This window comes from Alternaria infectoria, assembly GCF_024043175.1.
Source record: "Alternaria infectoria strain BMP 0036 chromosome Unknown scaffold_1, whole genome shotgun sequence".
In the NCBI taxonomy this organism is placed as follows: Eukaryota; Fungi; Ascomycota; class Dothideomycetes; order Pleosporales; family Pleosporaceae; genus Alternaria; species Alternaria infectoria.
The window spans coordinates 823,525-842,718 of NW_026250690.1; the positions used below are offsets into that span (position 1 = coordinate 823,525).

General features: G+C 54.9%; 8 protein-coding genes across 8 annotated transcripts; 3 read left to right on the forward strand and 5 right to left on the reverse strand.

The window, feature by feature from the left end:
* Positions 1-505: 505 nt before the first annotated feature.
* On the reverse strand, positions 506-2,913 carry J4E92_000310 (uncharacterized protein; the record flags this gene model as incomplete). Its single annotated transcript, XM_051491728.1, has 2 exons — positions 506-847; positions 898-2,913. 2 exons carry the CDS (start codon positions 2,911-2,913, stop codon positions 506-508), a joined length of 2,358 nt encoding a protein of 785 aa, XP_051357240.1.
* Positions 2,914-4,615: 1,702 nt separating this feature from the next.
* On the reverse strand, positions 4,616-6,045 carry J4E92_000311 (uncharacterized protein; the record flags this gene model as incomplete). The annotated part of the gene is made up of 5 exons (XM_051491729.1): positions 4,616-4,937; positions 4,987-5,381; positions 5,435-5,559; positions 5,615-5,710; positions 5,766-6,045. 5 exons carry the CDS (start codon positions 6,043-6,045, stop codon positions 4,616-4,618), a joined length of 1,218 nt encoding a protein of 405 aa, XP_051357241.1.
* A 765-nt stretch (positions 6,046-6,810) lies between these two features.
* Positions 6,811-7,286, reverse strand: VMA11 (v-type proton ATPase 16 kDa proteolipid subunit 2; the record flags this gene model as incomplete). The annotated part of the gene is made up of 4 exons (XM_051491730.1): positions 6,811-6,853; positions 6,901-6,986; positions 7,034-7,231; positions 7,281-7,286. 4 exons carry the CDS (start codon positions 7,284-7,286, stop codon positions 6,811-6,813), a joined length of 333 nt encoding a protein of 110 aa, XP_051357242.1.
* A 666-nt stretch (positions 7,287-7,952) lies between these two features.
* Positions 7,953-11,853, forward strand: J4E92_000313 (uncharacterized protein; the record flags this gene model as incomplete). Its single annotated transcript, XM_051491731.1, has 3 exons — positions 7,953-10,770; positions 10,820-11,682; positions 11,734-11,853. The coding sequence occupies 3 exons, from the start codon at positions 7,953-7,955 to the stop codon at positions 11,851-11,853; spliced, it is 3,801 nt and encodes a 1,266-aa protein (XP_051357243.1).
* An 834-nt stretch (positions 11,854-12,687) lies between these two features.
* Positions 12,688-13,557, forward strand: J4E92_000314 (uncharacterized protein; the record flags this gene model as incomplete). Its single annotated transcript, XM_051491732.1, has 3 exons — positions 12,688-12,774; positions 12,845-12,955; positions 13,012-13,557. 3 exons carry the CDS (start codon positions 12,688-12,690, stop codon positions 13,555-13,557), a joined length of 744 nt encoding a protein of 247 aa, XP_051357244.1.
* A 688-nt stretch (positions 13,558-14,245) lies between these two features.
* On the reverse strand, positions 14,246-14,644 carry J4E92_000315 (uncharacterized protein; the record flags this gene model as incomplete). The annotated part of the gene is made up of 1 exon (XM_051491733.1): positions 14,246-14,644. One exon carries the CDS (start codon positions 14,642-14,644, stop codon positions 14,246-14,248), a length of 399 nt encoding a protein of 132 aa, XP_051357245.1.
* A 627-nt stretch (positions 14,645-15,271) lies between these two features.
* Positions 15,272-16,453, forward strand: J4E92_000316 (uncharacterized protein; the record flags this gene model as incomplete). The annotated part of the gene is made up of 1 exon (XM_051491734.1): positions 15,272-16,453. The coding sequence occupies one exon, from the start codon at positions 15,272-15,274 to the stop codon at positions 16,451-16,453; it is 1,182 nt and encodes a 393-aa protein (XP_051357246.1).
* Positions 16,454-16,808: 355 nt separating this feature from the next.
* On the reverse strand, positions 16,809-18,959 carry J4E92_000317 (uncharacterized protein; the record flags this gene model as incomplete). The annotated part of the gene is made up of 1 exon (XM_051491735.1): positions 16,809-18,959. The coding sequence occupies one exon, from the start codon at positions 18,957-18,959 to the stop codon at positions 16,809-16,811; it is 2,151 nt and encodes a 716-aa protein (XP_051357247.1).
* Between the last annotated feature and the right edge of the window lie 235 nt (positions 18,960-19,194).

A 19,194-nucleotide genomic window follows, 5' to 3' on the forward strand; every position in this document is an offset into this window, starting at 1 on the left:
CAGGAGCCATCATGCGCTCGAAGGATGACGTAGTTCGTCAAATCAAGCGTTTTACTCAGATCAGGACCAGTAACAATATCACGGCAGCGACAGTTTAGAGAGGACCGCAAACGATTCCGCAGAATTAAAATTAAAATCAACAGGTACTCTGCGATGTTACAGAGGCCTCTTAGCACCTCCCAATGCGATATCAAATGAACGCTCTTCCAATTAAGCGTCTAAATCGTGTACATGTAAAGTGAGAGTCCAATCTCCCTTCTAAACCCAGAAGCAGATTGCACGAAGAAGTTGCCCAAGTGACCGGCAGACGGGCAGAAACTGGGTAATGGGATTAAACGCTGGAGACAACAAGACAAGGGTGCTAGGCAATCGGATAAAAAAGAAATAGGGTCCTTGGAAAGCGTTGGAAGGGCCTGAGGATGTGATGTTGGGACAATTTACAGCCAAGTGAATTTTGGTGATTGATAGGTGGGTGGTTGAGGAGATTGAGGAACGACGACGAAGCTCAGTTGTCGCCACTGTCAACCTCCGCTGGCGGCGTCTCTGCTTCCTCTTGTAGTATGGGTTGTGGTATGACACCGAGGCTCTTGCGTTTACTCTTTCTCTCTGAGTCTCCGTCTTTCTTTATGCCATTGGCCTCAGAGGACGCGGTAGTGGGGCTCAATGTGCTACTCGATTTCTTGTTCGGGGCCATGCTAGAGTAGCCAACGGTGAGTTTGGATGTGCTGTCGTTGTTCTCGGACTTGTCGGCAAAGTCTTTCCACTTGCGCCAACCGTCGAAGTCAATGAGTGCTTGCATGCAACCCCACTCCTTGACCTTGCGTTCAAGCCAGACAAAGTTGACAGGCTGTGACATGTGTTAGAATGAGTCTGCTAATACAGGACGTGAATTCTTACCTTGGTCAGAAAGTCGTTGCAACCAGCCGCCAGAGCCTCGTGTCTGTCGCTTTGCAGCGAACTGGCTGTAAGCGCGACAATAATGACGGGACTCTTGAACATGCCCTTGTCACCGAGGCGGTCATCCTCGCTCAGCTCGTCTTTGCCGTTGCCCTCCGATCCAAGTCTATTGTTGGGGGCCTCACTACTGCCACTGCTGAATACGCCAATACTGTTGACACGCTCCAACCGTCGAATCTCCTTGGTTGCCTCCAAACCGTTCATGACTGGCAGCTGAATGTCCATGAGTACCAGATGGAACCCGCCTGCCTTCCACTTGGTGACTGCCTCTTTTCCATTCATTGCACGCTGCCATCTGACCTTCAGACGCTGCATGAAAGCACCCAAAACTCGCAAGTTAATGATGTTGTCTTCTACAATCAACACATTGATGGGCGGCACTGAGCCATCCAAAAGACCGGCTGGCAAACTCGGTGCTTCCACCGGCGGCTTTGGTCTCCGCTTTTTCTTGTTGTTCGGTTGGGGCGATGATATGCGTGGGGTGGGCGGAGTCGACTCGTGGAGGGTTTGTGAATGAGATATGGGATCGGCCGAAGCGGGCGGCGTGGGTATCGCATTGTTTGAGGCGGCAGAGTTCTTTGCTTCGGAGGCGGAAGAGTCATGGCGCGGCCGGTTTGGAGGGCGAACAGACGTGGCGGAGGAGGGAATGCCGCCGCCCAGGGTGGTCGGTGAGGCTGTGTGCGTTCTAGGGTATTTCGGTCGGTGAGCATGCAGCGGCCCTCGTCTGGTACCGCCCGGGGACGGCAGTGCAGGCAGTTGTCCGGTGTTGAGCACGGCTATTGAGTGGGGCGCATGAGGCAGAGGCATGCGGGCCTCATGCGGCTGGCCCGAGGCAGCGGGAGAAGGAGCGACGACGGGCATGGGCGGGAAGTACTCGGTCTGTGGGTGGACGCCATCTTCGTGGTGGTAGTAAAAGGGCACGCGAGGCGAGGGCTTGGGGGTCCTCCGTTGGGGCACGTCGATGATAAGGGCCTCGGTCACGTTCTGGCCGCCGGGGAAGTAGGCATCCAGGGTGCGGCACATGTCCTCCTCGGGGCCCAGCGTGCGGTCTCCTCCCCGCTGGTTGTCGCGCGGGACGATGCGCAGCGTGACGTCGGGCGAGTCGAAGCTCCTTCCCAGTGAATTGGCGTACTTTTTGAGAATCATCTCGCGGACGTCGTCGACCAGGTCATCCTCGCGGATCTGCACCAGTGTGGCCGAGGCGCTGGGCCGCTTGACCCAGATCTTGCGGTGCAGCATGCCAGCGCTGAAGTGGGCGGGTGCTCCGCCAAAGTAGTCGGCGACGGTGGGCGGGCCGGTCTGGATGGCAGCCTGGGGGATGTCGGGAACGAGCAGCTTCTTGATTATCTGGGCATCGGTCTTGTTGACGACGGACTGGCGGCGGACGAGGGCGGGCGATGGGGCGTGCGAGGTGTCGTTGCTGCTGGCGGGGACAGGCTCGGTGGTGGTGTGGTCGCTCGGGGCGGAAGAAAGCGACGATGGCTCGGCGCGGTTGAGCTCGGCAGGCTGCTGCACTACGGGGTGGAGAGGCGTGGGCGCCTCGAGAGTCACCTCTGGCAGGACGACAGGCACGTCAGCAGAGGGTGGGCGCTGGTGGTTGTTGTGGTGGTGGCTTGCGGTGCTCGCGATGCTCGTGCAGGTCGAGTGTCGATCTCGCGAGGTGTTCAGGCTGCCAGTGCTGCCGTTGCCGTCGGCCTGACTGTCGGCGGCCACTCCAAGCACATCCGACCTGACCATGCGCGGATCAGCTGTCTTGTCGTCGGGAGTCTCCGCGCCAGACACCTCGGGCAGCTGCTGCAGCGAGACGCTCTTGCGGAGGGAGCTGGTCGGCGGCGGGCGCGCATGCCTCTCGCTGCCATGCGAGGAAGTGAGTGAGCGTGCACTGCTCGACGTCGCGCTGCTGCGTCTCAACAACTTGGACCGCGCATTCTGCAGCCGTGTCTTGATACTGCTCATGCCAGCAACCAGCCGGAGGCGCCCAGCATGCAGTTTGGAGATGCGCTGCGAGGCCGTCGTGGTGCGGGCGTTGGGTAAATAAATGGCGGCCTGGCTGCTAACGAAGCTATGGGATGCGCTTGGCCTGCCTGTCCATCACTCGCCGGTAATCCAAGAGGGTCGTGATACGGCGGGTACAGCGGAAAGAATAGACAACTACGATTAGAACAAGAACAAGAAGGAAAGGGGCATGGATCGATTACTACAAGACACGAAAAGGAAATGCGTCGTGTTGTGCTTCTTGCAAGCAAGTATTACCATGTTAATCTCAAAGCGCGCTTGGGCCTTGGAAAGAGGAGTGCATTCCCCATGCCCCCTCTCACTTATGCCGCCCAACTTCCAGGCTTGCCACTGGGGTGTGTGCCCAGTCTGCCTACGTATTTATCATGCCATCAAGGCCCTGGAGTGTCCAAGACGTGTTTGAACCCAATGACAGCAACAGAGCGCATCACAGCTGAGCGCCTGAATTCTGCTTCACGGGCTACCCCAGCGTGTTCCATCGCCAACTCATCTCCACCTCACCTCCTATCCGCTCTGGGCCGCCTGTACGTAGCTCCTGTCACCCGCACACACATCGTCGATTCCTCCGGATCTCGCGATGCAGCCTTCGCCACATGTATGCACCTCGTTGCGATAACCTGATGTACGGTACGGTCTATGCCAGATGTGGTGTGGCTGATGATGGCACCACCATAGCCCATTGGCTGACATGTGCAACCGCACTTCCTAATACGTCGCTACCATACATAAGTAGTCGCCAACTGCAACGCTTATCACGAGAAGCGCCTGACACTTCTTCAAAATTTGAGGAACCTACTCGACTTGTTGCGGCGGTCAAACGCCATCAAAGTTTCTAGTAGAGATGTATGTCACAGTTGTGTTCCGTCACTACGTCAGCTTATTGTCGCCAATCCATCGACTACGGTTTGATATATCACACTTTTGTCTAAGTCTTCCACATACGACCACAGGATCATGAAATCAGCGCTTCCCGTTCGCTCAGCGGTACTTAAGCATGATACCGGCAGATTAGTACTCGGGTGGGTGACCACCGGGGAATCCCCGCTGTTGTATGTTTTTGCCATTTTTTTCGCCATCTTTTGAACATGTATATGCGTGCGTTCACACTTCCATCGCCTCATTCAAGAAGCAAATCAAGCACCGTGGAGCCTACGTTGGTGTTGTGTCACCTACTTTGTGTGATCCCACATTGATGTAGGCTGCAGACCTGCTCAGCTTTTTTCCTTGTATGAGGTGCCATATGCTTGCCTCGAATGACGGGAGAGAAGAAGTGAAGCCATGAGCACGAAAACCAACGTGGACAGGTTGAATGGTAGTGAGCATCAACGGCTTGGACCTCATACATAAGATACGTTCACATTTCATAGAGCTGGTATGCGCTTCATACCAAAGCGTACCGATATCGCTTTCAGCACGTATAGCTTGCGGGCAACGGGGAAACTCGTCATAGCAACAAAATACCCCACCAAGCACAAAGCCCACTTCGCCTTCCATTTACAATGCTTCGTGAGGGGCCCGTGTTGCATATCCAACGCCACCCCTCTGGCCCTCTGTCCGAATCTCGATCCTCAGGCTCGACACATCATATCCAAGGTGACGACCCGTTCTCGGGCTTCCCCTTGTGAAGCCCAAAGACTTAGACCTAAAAGTCTTTGAAGCTCTCTTCCCACTTGTCGCTCAATTCCTTGGTATATGGGTCTCTCTTCTCCGACTCGGGTTCGTATTCATCAAAGTTGCGTGTGTCAGCAGGCCCTCTTAGATGTGGTACGATGGGTCCCTGGACTTCGCGGTTGTACAGCTTCTGCCAGTCAATGTTCTTAAACCACTCGTGTTGTTTCACACGTTGAGCGCCGCCTGCGACGTTACCCAGTCGCTTGGATGTGTCGACGGTGCAGAGGCCGGAGATGAGGTCGCGTGCAGTGGGGGACATGGCAGAAGGGAAGCGCACGCGTCCTTCTACGATTCTACGGGGCATTAGCTCTACTCTCTCGAATATCATGGATACTTGCGTACTGCTCGTAAATCTTCATTGGGTTCTGGTCCCAGAACGGTGGTTGTCCCACGAGGAACTCGTACACCAGGATACCAAATGCCCACCAATCGACTGCTGTGCCGTGGCCTGTGTTCCGGATGACCTCGGGTGCCAGATACTCGGGCGTGCCACAGAGTGTGTAGGTCTCTCTATTCTCTACCTTCTTGGCAAACCCAAAGTCCACCAGCTTGAGGTGGCCTTCGGCGTCTATGAGTATGTTTTCAGGTTTTAGGTCGCGATATGCGACGCCTTCCCTCTCGTGGAGAAACTCTAGTATAAGGACAATCTCGGCAGCATAGAACTGTGAGGTGGGCTCGTTGAAGCGCCGTGCTCTCCGCAGGTAGCTGAAGACCTCGCCGCCGGGGCAGTAGTCGAGCTGTCCACCATGTCAGTCATTGACGAGTGCTCGCGATAGGCGCCGCTACGTACCACCATGTAGAGGGAATCCAGGGATTGGAAGCTGGCAACCATGGTTGTTATGAACGGGTGGCCAGCCACTTTAGCCAAAACATTGCGCTCGTTCCGGACGTGCTCGACTTGCTTGAGCCGGATGACTGGGCGACGGGCGTCAGTAGATGCAAAGGGCGCATGTCGAGGGCGCAGACGTACCGTCGACTTTGCGCAGAATCTTCAATGCGAAGACTTTGTTCTCGTCGCCCGCCTTTGCGTCCTTCAATCGCACCAGCCACACGCGCGCAAATGTACCTGACGTAGAGTCAGCGTCCTGTCCTCGTCTAGCGGCGTGGACGAGTATGCGCACCGGTGCCGAGGGTCTTGATCAGCTCAAAGTCTTCCTCGCGCAGGACCTTGGACGAGTGGCCGACGGGCTTCTTCTCCGGGTCAATGTCAATCTCGTCGTGGCTGAGCGTGTGCTTTTGCGCCTCCCATTGCGCCAGGTGCTGCTTCTCTTCCTCGCGCGGCCGGTCCATGGCCGAATCAGTGCGGTCGTGTAGCGGGCCAGAATGCGACGGTGAAGAGGCCTCCTTCTTGTCCCGGTGGTGTTGCATGGGGTGCAGCATGTTCTTGAAGGTAGTCGCCATGGTGGCCGGTTATGCGCCTGCGACAACGGGGTAGGGGTGCGAGTAGTAGGCGCGATCGAGGGGTCGGGTGGGTTGCTCAGGTGCTGTCTTATCCGGAATCAGTAACGGAAGCAACTCATGGCAGCAGGCACGGGCAGCGGCGGGGTCAATCGTCGGGCTTGTATGTGCGTAGTAAGCAAACGTATCGTGAAGGGCAGCCTGTGGTTAGGCGGGTCGGCCGGGCGTGTAGCACTCGACGACCGCGGCCAAGGGGCACGTTGGACTATAAAGCGGGCGCGACCAGGTGCATGCATGGCGGGGGCTTTTGATCACTCACTCAATGACGCAGGGCGTGGGGACTGGGCTTGCAACAAAGCCGACTTAAGCCTGATGAGACGGCACGCCGCTCCACTTGTCGAGTACGAACCTGATGTGTTTTTAACTTTCCGATGTGAGCAAACATAGTGCCTTTTAGGTTCCCTGTTAGCTACTGCTTAAACAGACTTCCCGTGCTCGGCCGCACAAGACGTAATGGCACGCTGTCCGCCGATGTTCTGCCATTCTGCCTGTTCATCTCATTTCGATACGAATTGCCATACGAGGATATAACATGCTATTCGACTGTACTAGATATGCCCAAACTCCGAAACTGTAACTCCAAGTATTGCATGCTCGTCAACTATATCTACACCATGTAGTCGTACAATTGCCCACCACCAAGTTCGTCTTTAACGTAGGAGTTAAGTGTTGACGTTTAGAAGAGACAAGTATTGCGTGATTTGCAGCTCAGCCACTTGCTCGGGTGTTGAGGATGAGGGCGACAATGAGTCTGGACATGTTAGCTGTTGGCTAGTCGCATCACTCCGTTGAACGTACCCGTAAAGACCTAGAACTTCGGCGAAAATGAGGATGAGGACCATGCCGACGAAAATCCTGGACTGGCGCATGAAAGAGCGTACACCCTACATATGTCAGTGTGTGCCGCCATTGTAGAACCAACGCTACGTACGGCGTCTCCCACGATTCCAATCGCGTAGCCCGCAGCCAGGCCAGATAAACCGACTGACAGACCGGCAGCCATATGCATGAATCCAGCATACAGCGAGTATGTATTGTCCGGCGGCGGCTTGATGTCGCTAGCGATGAGGACGGATATGACGAGGGCGTAGACGGCCAAGATACCGGACATGACGATGGGGATGAGCGACTGCCCTAGTTAGCCGGAGCTCCCACAGACGCCGTAGACAGCTCCTCACCTTCATAATCAGGTCTGGCCTGTATGTTCCGATACCAGCGATGCCGATGCCTGCTTTGGCTGTGCCATAGGCAGCTCCAGCGCCTGCTGCCGTTAGCTCCTGCACGTCCAAGCGGTTGGGCCGGGTCTCGTACATCCAAAGATCATCTGGGCGCGGTTCGTATATTAGTTCGACAGCTACGTGGGAGAGGTGCTACTCACAGCAAACGCGATTCCGCTCTGCGTCGAAGGTTAGCTATGAAGTCATCAACACGGCGTGACACTCACCATGCCAAAGAACGGCGCGAAGCTCGGCGCGAGCTCGTTTGACGACATGATGCCTGCTCGGGTGGTGCGCAGGTCGGGCGGGTGGTGTAGTAGCGAGGGAGTCGACGCGTGATGGGTGAGGCGTTGAATGATTGATAGTCGTTGCGCTGGGCGTTCGTAGGAGAATGGCACTAGGCTGCTTCGGGGGGCAGCACGCCCCAGCGCTTCTAATACACACGATCGTGGATACGACTACACCCTACCCGCCCATTTCGCACCTACACCACCTCGCATCTTCACGTATCTTCATCCAGGACGGCCCTGGGTCCTCGCTGGGCGGCTTCAACCCTTCCTGCCCCAGTCGCCCTCCTCCCCTCGGCCACACCCCGCGGCACTGCACCCCGACCAGGCAAGACTGCGCAGAGACATGGCCGACTACGGGAACCACCAACGTCCAGAGTATGCGCGCGGCCCCAACCATGGCCAGCCCTCGGGCGCACGGGAAACCGCCTTCACCAACATCTTCGGCGCCAGCCCCCAAATGGCCGGCCGCTCGCAGACCATGACCTCGCAGTCTCACATGCGCATGCCCGACAGAGCTGCCACCATGTCCAGCCAGACTGCCGACATGATGCAGCGCGCCCCGCCCATGCGCCAGCCGGTCAATGGCTATGATCGTCGCCCTCATCCCCAATACGACGCGCGCCCGGGCAGCAATCCCGGCGAGCAGCGGCCCATGGACCCCCAAAACGCCTACAATCGCCCCATGCCGAACGGCTACGGCCAAGACCCACGATACCACCAGGGCCCGCCGCAGCCTCAACGCCAGCCGCAGCCCCAGTACCTCCCCCAGCCGCTTCGCCCGGAGCGTCAGCCATACGGACAGCCCCAGCGCTTTGACCCGCGAACCTCCCCTCCAGGGCAGCCCCCCTTCACCAAGCCCATACCCAACCGCTTTCCCGGCCCACCGGGGCCTGCAATGAACGCTGACCCGTACCGCTCGCAGTCACTAGCTCTGAACCCGCGCCCGCAATTCACCCCCGGAGGACCTTCTCACCCCTCGCAAGCAAACACCTTCCGCCAACAACCATATATGAACCACATGGCACGGACTACCGCCCAGGGGCGTGTTGTTCCAGAACGACCCGACGAACGGACAATGTCTATGACCTCTTACACCAGAGACCCCGAGCACACTCAGACAATGAGCGGCAGGATCATACCAAACCGAAGACGAGAGTCTGGCGGATCGGAAATGGCACCTGGAGCGCCCGGCCAGCCCCAACATATGAACGCTGGACTCCCGCCAAATCCCAGGAGCATTAGCCAAGGCAGCGTGCCAACCCAGTCCCGCACCATGTCCATGGCATCGACCGTTGTGCCTCCGTCCGAACGGACCAACACCATGTCTTCGATGACATCGCGTCCTGATTCGACCCAGACTATGGGTAGCAACGCCAGCAACAACAGAACCTCTAACCAGTCCATGACCTCGCTTTCACAAGGGCAACAGGTCCCTGCTGCCCAGCGACGCGCACCGCTCGTGTACCCCGCCTTGCTATCACGAGTTGCCGAAACCTTCCAGGATCGAGTTGGCCTGACAGAGAAAGAGAAGGACGGTCTGGTGTACAAGAGTGCCTTCACCGGCGCAGATGCGGTTGACCTCATTTCGTTCATCATCAAGACGACGGATCGTAATCTAGCGCTGCTTCTCGGCCGCTCTTTGGACGCCCAAAAGTTCTTCCACGATGTGACTTACGCTCACCGGTTGCGAGATTCGACCAACGAGATCTACCAATTCCGCGAGACCATGGTAGAGGACAAGTCCGAGATCAACGGTGTCTTCACGCTTCTCACCGAATGTTACTCTCCCACGTGCACCCGCGACCGCCTGTGCTATTCCATTGCTTGCCCCCGCCGTCTTGAGCAGCAGGCTCGTCTGAACATGCGCATTCAGCCAGGTCTTAAACGCGAGGAATCCAGGGCGAGTTTGCATGAAGACAAGGACAATGAAGAGCAGAAACTCTGGATCAACACTGTGCCCAAGGAGGTTTCTGAGAGTGTGTCTGAGAAGGAACAGAAGCGACAAGAGGTCATTTCTGAGCTCATGTACACTGAACGCGATTTCGTAAAGGATCTGGAGTATCTCCGAGACTTCTGGATGAAGCCTCTTCGCAACCCTGCGACTTCACCCATCCCTGAGCACCGCCGAGAGAAGTTTGTCCGCACCGTTTTCTCAAACTGTCAGGAAGTCTACATGGTCAACTCGCGCATGGCCGAACAGCTCACAAGGCGCCAGCAAAAGGAACCCGTGGTTCGAAATGTCGGAGACATCTTCCTCGAGTATGTGCCACATTTTGCGCCCTTCATAAAGTACGGTGCGAACCAGCTCTTCGGTAAGTACGAGTTTGAGCATGAGAAACGCACAAATACCGGATTCGCCAAGTTTGTCGATGAGGTAGAGAGAATGAAGGAATCGCGAAAGCTCGAGCTCAACGGTTATCTTACCAAACCAACAACAAGATTGGCCAGGTACCCTCTGCTTTTGGAGAACATCGCAAAGTACACAGCCGATGACAATCCCGACAAGGAAGACATTCCCAAGGTCATCAAGATTATCAAGGAGACTCTGTCAAAGGTCAACGTGGAGTCTGGAAAGGCAGAGAACCATTTCAATCTGATGCAGCTCAACAAGGACCTTAAATTTAGGCCTGGAGAGTTTGTGGATCTGAAGCTGACCGACGAGAACCGGCAATTGGTGTTCAAGGGTACCTTGAAGAAGACTCCAACTGAGACCACTGGTGACATTACTTGTTACTTGTTTGATCATGCAGTTTTGTTGGTCCGGGCGAAGACTGTCAACAAGCGCGAGGAGCAGAAAGTCTACAAGAAGCCGATACCTCTGGAGCTTTTGGTCATCACGCAGATGGAGGAGGTCAACCCCAAGTTGGGCATCTCCAAGAGGCCATCAGCCAACTTGATCGCCGGCAAGGCCATTGCCGCTGCTACTCCAAAGAATAACGACCCCAAGCAGCAAGGATACCCTATCACTTTCAAGCATCTTGGAAAGGGCGGTTACGAGTTGACACTATTTGCCAGCACCCCCATATCTCAGCAGAAATGGATGGAACACATCGACACACAGCAGCGAAGTCTGAGGGAGCGAAGTAACATCTTCACCAAGACAATCGTCAACGAAGGCTTTTTCTCTCCGACCATCAGAGTCACATGCGCTGTTCCGCTGGGTATGTATCTCATCATTCTACTAGTAATCTCGATACTAATTTTTGACAGACGGTGGTCGCAAACTGGCTCTTGGTACGGATGCTGGTGTTTATGTCGTGGAGCGGAAGCCAAAGGACGCCTCCATGCGACCTCGTCGTGTCCTGGATTGCAAGGGTGTAACCCAGATCGAAGTTCTCGAACAACACGCAATCGTGCTTGTGTTGGCCGACAAGACGTTGTATTCGTACTCGACAGAGGCTCTGGAATCCGACGAGACCCAGTCCATGGTCAAGCGACCACGCAAGATTTGCCACGCCAACTTCTTCAAGGCCGGGATCTGCTTAGGGCAGCAACTGGTGGCTGCAGTCAAGACATCTGCGCTCTCGACCACTATCAAGGTGTACGAGCCAAAGGAGCAGATGGGCAACAAGAATAAGAAGTCAGGTTTCGCGAAGATGATGCTCTCCACGAGCGGAGCAGACCAGCTCAAGCCCTACAAGGAGTTCTACATTCCCACCGAATCGACATCGATACATTTCCTGCGATCCAAGCTCTGCGTCGGCTGTGCACGCGGTTTCGAAGTTGTCAGTCTGGAGACGCTTGAAACGCAATCGCTGCTCGACCAGGCAGATACGTCGCTTGACTTCGTCGTACGGAAGGAGAACATCAAGCCAATCCATATCGAGCGTATGGCAAGCGAGTTCCTCTTATGCTATACAGACTACTCCTTCTTCGTCAACCGCAACGGCTGGCGGGCGAGACCCGACTGGAAGATCACATGGGAGGGCACGCCACAAGCTTTCGCCATCTTTAACCCTTACATCCTTGCCTTTGAGCCTAGCTTCATTGAAATACGCCATATGGAGAGCGGCGGTCTGGTGCACATCATCACAGCCAAGAACATTAGATGGTTACACACGTCGACACGAGAAGTAAGTCAATCACGTAAGATTACATTCCTACAGAAAGCTAACAATACCCAGATCCTGTACTCCTATGAAGACGAACTCGGCACCGATGTCATTGCCAGTCTTGATTTCTGGCAAACTGCAAACGGTGGAAAGCAGTCGCTTGATGTCCAGCGCTCATACGAGAAGAGCTAGACTCGATAGTAGCCCGCAACAAAACCTTAATGTCGAGCCTCTACCCTCGAACCTACGAGCACGAAACCAGTGGCAACCGCACAATCACAGCTACGTATGCACCATCTTTTCTGCTGACGACTGCTTTGCGGTTCTCTATGTCATCCTACTTGTCAGCGGAGGCATGCGACATTGTGGTCAAGGAAAGCTCAGGAAGTGCCTCGACCGAGCCGCGGGCGGTGGCGATGGTTGATCACGTTGATTATTACTCTCCTTCTCTGAGGTCAAGAGGAGAGAATACATTTGTATCATAATAGACTCGCACGGTGATTGATCTCGTTGGGTTTTCCAAAGGCAACTAGGCTCAAAATGTGTTGGAGGCATACCAGGTAGTGCGATTGTTGAAGACATAATCTGAAGATGCGATTTAGCGAGTTTGATCACCTTCTCTTTCTTCTTTGTTTTCTCTCCACCTCAATCATGTATTTGAGTTGTGTTTTGGTACTATGGCTGAGCCTTTTAGTTCGCTTCACTTGCTCGCATCCCGACACCATACCCGAGTCTCGGATTAACCGCCGTTGCCGACGCTGGGAGTGGGTATCTCCACCGTCACTAACACCATGGGAGGTCTAGTCGGATAACGTGTTCCTTAGTCTATGGCTAGCTTCATGGTCGGTCCTATTTCTCGAACCATCACATGACGGGGTTCAGCTCAGTGTAGTAGTACCTCCGATGTCGTTCCTTGTCACTATACTGCCGGAACATTATTATTCTCCTACCGGCATCTAACCACTGCTTCTCCACCGATCACACGGCCAAACAACTATCTGATTCGAAAGCATCGTTGCGACAATCATGGCTCCCGGTGTACTGTGGGTTGCTTCACGCGTCGTGAATCCCGATAAGCTTTCTACTGAGAAGTTCTGCGATTGGTACGAGAATGTATGTACTTCGAGCCTTCTTCACGAGCAGTTTCCCATAAAACCACGAAGAAGCTGACAAGAAATGAAAGGAACACATCCAAGAAGTCATCAGCCTCGGCGGCGTACCGTCCGGTGTACGCTACCAAGCCATCCAACCCCAACCCTCACCATCTGTCTACAGCAACGAATTCCCATGGCTAGTAAGTCCTTCAACCCAGAACCCTAATACCACCATCTAAACCCAACTTTCCAACAGGTAACCTACGAATTCCCCGACATCGCCTACAGAGAAAGCGAAGACTTCCAGAACATAGCCGGCAAGAACCCTCCCAGCCAAGAACTAATCAACACAATCTACAAGAACTCCGCCTTCGCCATCCGTTTCTACGAAGAAATCCAGGCAGTCAAAGGAACCACTTCGTCCCCGACTAAATTCGTCATCTCAGCCGCTCTCCAGCCACCCAAAGACGCTTCTTCAGATGCAGACTTCGATAAGTGGTACCGCGAAGAACACCTTCCCGTACTATCTCGCGCACCGGGCTTTGTGCGCTCGCGCCGATTCAAACTAGCCGCTGCGTCTACGCTGGAGGACTTCCAGTTTGGGGATGCGATGGAGACGGCGCCAAGATATTTGGCGTTGCATGAGTTTAGTGGGGAGGTACTGCCTTGGAAGGAATTGGAGGCGAGTGGGCAGACGGAGTGGGCGAAGAAGGTTATGGGGGGTTTGGTCAAGGAGGAGGTTGGGTTGTATGAGGTTAAGAGGGTCTATAGTGAGAAGGAGTGGGGGAGTGTTGGGAAATAGAGAGGAATAAATGATTTGTACATGTTTTGACTTTGTCTCATTGAAGTTGAAAGTGTCGTCTACGAACGGCTAGTAGACTTTGGTTGCAACGATATTCCTTGGGTGACTACCTAGGCACGTCTGCTTGTAAATGAAGATTGGTATCGTTACCTAGCTATCTTCCCTATTGGCTGAAGGGTCAACGTTATCTGATATCGCTACATTTGATCAGAGCTGTCCTTCGAGATCGCTCCTTAGCTCCTCAAACATCTGCTGCCCCTCGTACGTTTCAAGGGTGTCCGCGAACGCCCCGATGCTGGATAGCATGGTGCTCTTCTGGTCGTGCTCCTTGGTGTGACTAAGTGCATCCTGCTTGCAAAAGAACATGGTTGAACATGCGGGCATACAACCTAGGAAAATACTGAACACCCTGGAGCTTACGTTAACATCAGATCATCTACTTTACATGTTTTCATTTTGATGTAGGTTCCAGAGTGTTCGGCTCTTCCCTTGTATAAGGTGTGAAGTCTCAGAGATGTAGATGTCTAATGACAAGTTTCAACAACTCTGGTTGCAAGGAACTCTTGAGATGGCGAGCGGTCCAGAAAGTGTATTTCCGAGCACACATCAATATTTCACGAGTTTATTGCGTGCTCTGGGGCAGTACCTAATCTTAGGTCTTGCCCATCGCAACAGACGCTAGCCTCGCTCACCACTCTAGGCTCAAGCTGTCAGCCCAGCTGCCCTTCTTCTCAACCTTGTACGCACTCTCAACATTCCCACTACCCAGATCTGCCCCGTAGAAATGCGCAAAGCGACCTCTTCCGACCTCTTCCCACTTGAGCTCACCCTTCTTATCCGCATGAACCTGCCCGTCGCCATCGGTGCCCGCGACCAGCACGTCGTACTTGATCTTCAGCAGCCACAGCTCCGAGACGTCGCTGAAGAACTTGTCGGCAGTGCCAGGTACTTGCTCCGACGTTGATAGGTGGATGTAGCCGTCATTGCGGTCGAGGTCTGAGAGCGGGAGACGCGCGGGGAGAGAGGATGGCGGGGCAGCAGGGAGGATCTTGTAGAGGTAGGTTGGAAGGGGCGAGGGAGCCGGCATTGTGGCGCGTAGTACGGATTGCGGTGACTGGAAAGATCCTGGTATTCAATGTGCGGTGAGAACAGCTCGTGACAGGCGTGTGAGAAAAGATGGTAGTTCGGGCACAAACTAGAGAGCGTCACAAGTCGCGAGAAATGCACGTTATGCTCATGATTGGCCGACGCGAGATTACGTGAGACAGGCCATCATCCACCCCAACCACGGAACCAACATGCCTCTTGAGCGCCACAAAAGTCAGCCTGGACGAGATTCATAGGCAACCATGTCGCGTCTGTCTGCGCACCGTACCTCGACCCATCCGCAACATAACAGTAGGGTTTTCCTGCGCGCCCCGTGGTGCGGTATATTTACGTCATCTTTTGGGCTTCGCACAACCGCACGAGCTTTGGGTGCCAGAGGGCCACCGCAGAACACGTTGGCGACCAAAAACACCTACTCGTGAGACCCGGACACACGATTGGACGTGCGTGACGAGTCCATCCTGTTTTCCCATCCACTACCACGAGAAATCAAGACTCGCTACCACTCATATGCACCCACGATAGTCGCCAGGCTGGGTGTGCGCGCGGCTTGGTAGGATGCTCCGACCGGCAACGACAGTTTTAAACGCCCACGAGCCCGACCAACATGGTTTCCATACGACTCACCCAGGATGAAATGCACCACCTTTTGGAAGAGCAGGGAATTGGCCAGACGCGCTGCTGTGTACAAGCGACAAATGCGACACCAGCTGGGTCGCATGTGACTTTTGGTTATCTGAACAAAGGGGCTGCAAATGTCATATTCAAGATCAGACCCGAGACCAGCACTGTCGCGACACGTTTCCAGTTCGTCGATGTACTTTCCAAGGACAAAAAAACTGGCGTAGCAACATCAGTACCTCATCGAAGCCTGATGGGAAGAGTCCTCCGCGTACCCAGAGGCGGCCAGAAACACTTGTCGTCCCTAGAAATCCTGCACGGCTTCGAACATGCAATCCGGCCACTCTTCCTCCCAGGTCCGCGGAACAAACCTCAACAGCCCGCTCGCGATCTCACGAAACATCTCATGGACCACGAAGGCGTATTGCTCCTGCCAGACGTCATGAGCCACCTCTACACACGCGTCGAAAAGCACACCTTCGCAACCCCCCAGTCGCGACGAAAGTGCTGGGGCATCCTCCTCCCAGACATGTCGCCCACACCCGGTACATCCATCACCCTCGAAGTAAAACCAAAATGGCTCGCGCAATCCCCCAACGCAGCCGCTGGAGCAATCCGCTGCCGCACCTGCGCCATGCACGTTTCCGTACCCAAGAAACGGGATAATTATATCTGTCCTCTGCAGTTACTGCATGGAAACTTCTCGTCCCTACTACCATGGTCCCAAGCAACGGTTTCCCAGCAATTCGACAGCAATACTGGTAAAGAAGTCCGACCGTCCCCCGTTGTCATCGCCGCGCTTGTGAAAGCACTCGTGGATTACCTTACCATCGGTGACGGTCTCGCGCTCCTACAACACCTCCTCAATCTGCAGAGTTCGCTTGATCCGCGGGGTGTGCTTTGTCGACCTAAAATTAACGCGGAGGCGTTTGATCATAACCTTAGGCTAGCCATGACGCTGAGGGACTGTTCGATGTTCATCAAGGTTGCGTACGATAAGGCTGGTGTTACGGGGATAGAATCAAAATTAGGGGATTTGGACTTCAAGTCTGCGGAGAAGATTGTGGATTGGATGGATAAGGAGAGGGGGTTATTGCTGGATGGGTCGTATACGAAGAATGTGAAGGAGGGGCCGGTGTGTTGGCTTCAGAGGGGTTTGGGCGTTTGAGTATGTTTTGTTAATGGTAGGAAAAGCTTTTTCGGTTTGTGTTATTATATTTTGGTTATGAGGGGGTGTAATGTATGGACACTATAGTAGGAAGGGTCTCAAAGGAACGAAAAAGGATGGACGGGTTTCGATACAACAAGCACATTTAATTCAGATATTTACATTGTCGCTAAAGAGGGAAGGAGGGTATCTATGTAACGCCAATGCCCATGAGATCCTATCGTAGATGGCGGGGACTCCAAACCTGTCCCTCGCCAGAAGAAGAATGAAAGCGCTATAATGGCGTAACGAGAACACACCGACGGTGTTTGTTCATTCAATCATCAATCATTCATGCAATCCACCACGCCAACACTTACGCGCCCTCGGGGGTAAAACAATGCACACGAACGGTACCGTCTTCACTCCCGCTGACGACCCTCTCGTCACTCAGCCCCACACAGGTAATAGGACCCGTATGACCCGTGAGCGTCCTCTCGTGTTTCCCCGTCCGGGGATCCCAGATCTTGATCGTCTTATCCTCTGCTCCACTGACCAGTCTAAGTGAATCGGCGGCAAGCGACCAGATGCCTTCGACATGGCCGAAGAAGCGGTGGACGCAGCGACCGGAGGGGACGTGCCAAAGACGAATGGTGCCGTCGAGAGAGCCGGTGAGCATGTATGAGGGCGGAGACGGACGGGAGGGGTCGTCGGGGAAGAAACTTGGTTCTTCGGGGTGACTGTGGTGGTGGGAAGAAGAAGACGAGGTATGGGCGAGAGGCGGGGCGGTATCCGAGGCTAGGGAAGCGGTATCGGATGTATCGTTGTTTGCGTTTGCGACAAAGTCGTCTTCGTCGATTTCAAAGGCTTGCGGGAGGGGCAGCACTTGTTGGACTTGGCCGACGTGGCCTTCGTACGTCTTGATGCAGCGGTGGGTGTCGAGATCCCATAGCTTGACGGTCATGTCGTCGGAGGCGGAGAAGAGGGTGCGCGAGGGGAGGTCGATCTTGACGGCGTTGACCCAGTCTGTGTGGCCTATTAGGGTGGTGCGCTTCATGTGGCTGAAGTCGTGCACCATGATGGTGTTATCTGAAGATCCGGATGCGAGGAGTTTGTCTGCCATGTGGAGGCCGATTACACCATCACTGTGGCCGTTCATGGATTTGACAAGTTGGCCTGTCCGCCAGTTCCAGATCTTGATCGTATTGTCCAAGCTTCCAGTGATCAACTTGCTGTCTTCGAACTGCAGGCATCGGATGCCTTGGGTGTGGCCTGTGAGGGTGCGGATTTCTTGACCCGTTTTGATGTCCCAGACTTTGATCGTGGCATCGTAGGAGCCGGTGATGAGGACTTGATCGTCGAATTGCAGGCACATGACGCCGTTGGTGTGGCCCTTGAATATGCGTGTCGAATAACGTCCGTACTTCCAATTGCTCCCAACCTTGTAGCGATCCTTGTAGACATCCTTCCATGGTCGCTTCTTAGGATGATCAAAGTATGATGTGACTTGGTCTTGACCTGCTTGGAGGCTGGTGCATGGTCGCTTATTCGAAGCTTCTGGAGAAGAATCGTCATCTGGCACAGAGCGCTTGGTGCTGGCAGCGGGGTCGGGGCCCTGAGATAATCGGTGAGCGAGTGTGTCGGGTGAGGTCTCAGGCTGTGGAGTGATGTTTGGCGACCACTCGTTGAGGCCGCGCCCCGATGCGCGCAGTTGTATCCGTCGCTTCTCATGGCGCAAACGACGTTGGTCGAGCAGCGGGAGTCCCCAGCCGCATTTTGTGCACTTCCTGTCAATGTGCTGCTCACACATCTTGTGCCATACGACGTCGTCATCGGCCAGTTGTCTCCACCGCCGATTGACCTGCGAAGCTTTGCAGAGCGAGGTGGTGTCGAGATAGCAGAGGATCTTGAAGCCCAATTCGGTGGGCAGTGCGCCGAGAAAGTCGATCTTAATGAGGTTCCGGACGGAGGAGGATATGAAGGAGAGTTGGGGAAAGCAGCACTGGGCGAGAATGCCCTGCAGCATGAGGTTGCGATGGCGGGAGGGAGCCGCGGAGAAGAGCGACCAGACGTTGGCAATGCTCTGCTGGTCGGCCTGGGACTCTCTGCCGAGTTGTTCTTGCAGTTGTTCCATGGAAGGCTCGTCTGCTTGCCGTCGACAGAGTAGGTCGGGACGGTGTCGATAGCAGAACTTGGTGTTGGCAGTGCGTGGACGCTCGTCTTGCCCCGGGCTATTGGCGCCGAGGGGGTTATATTGTTGGGGAATGTGCTGGGCGAGGTATGGCGTGATCATCTTCTCCATTTTCTTCGACTTGTTCGCCTGGGCCTCTTCGGCCTCGTCTGTGCTTGCGTGCTGGTGTCGTGTGCGCTCCGACATGCCTTCGTGGTCGTGGCCATGCATCAGGGCAGCGTGCGGGTCTGTCGAGGTGGCGGCGGTGAAGTCGTCAGGCGACGAGTCTCGGGGGCGCCATGAAAGACGTCTGGGTCGGGGAGGAGCGGTGGTGGCGTGGGTGGTTTGCGACGCCATGGTCAATTCATGGGCTGCGGCAAGATGCGAGGGCTGTCGAGATTCCGGGGCGATATCGCGTGCGAAGCCCAGGTCGCTGGTCCAACAGGCGGCAGGCAGTGCGGATGTAACGGCGACTCGATGGCACGTTGCGCATAAGTATGCTAGCGAGCGACAGAGTTTGGGCGCACGAAGAGGTGGAATGGCGCAATGGCAGGCTTGGATAGCATCTTCAGCACGCAATACCGCCAATGTC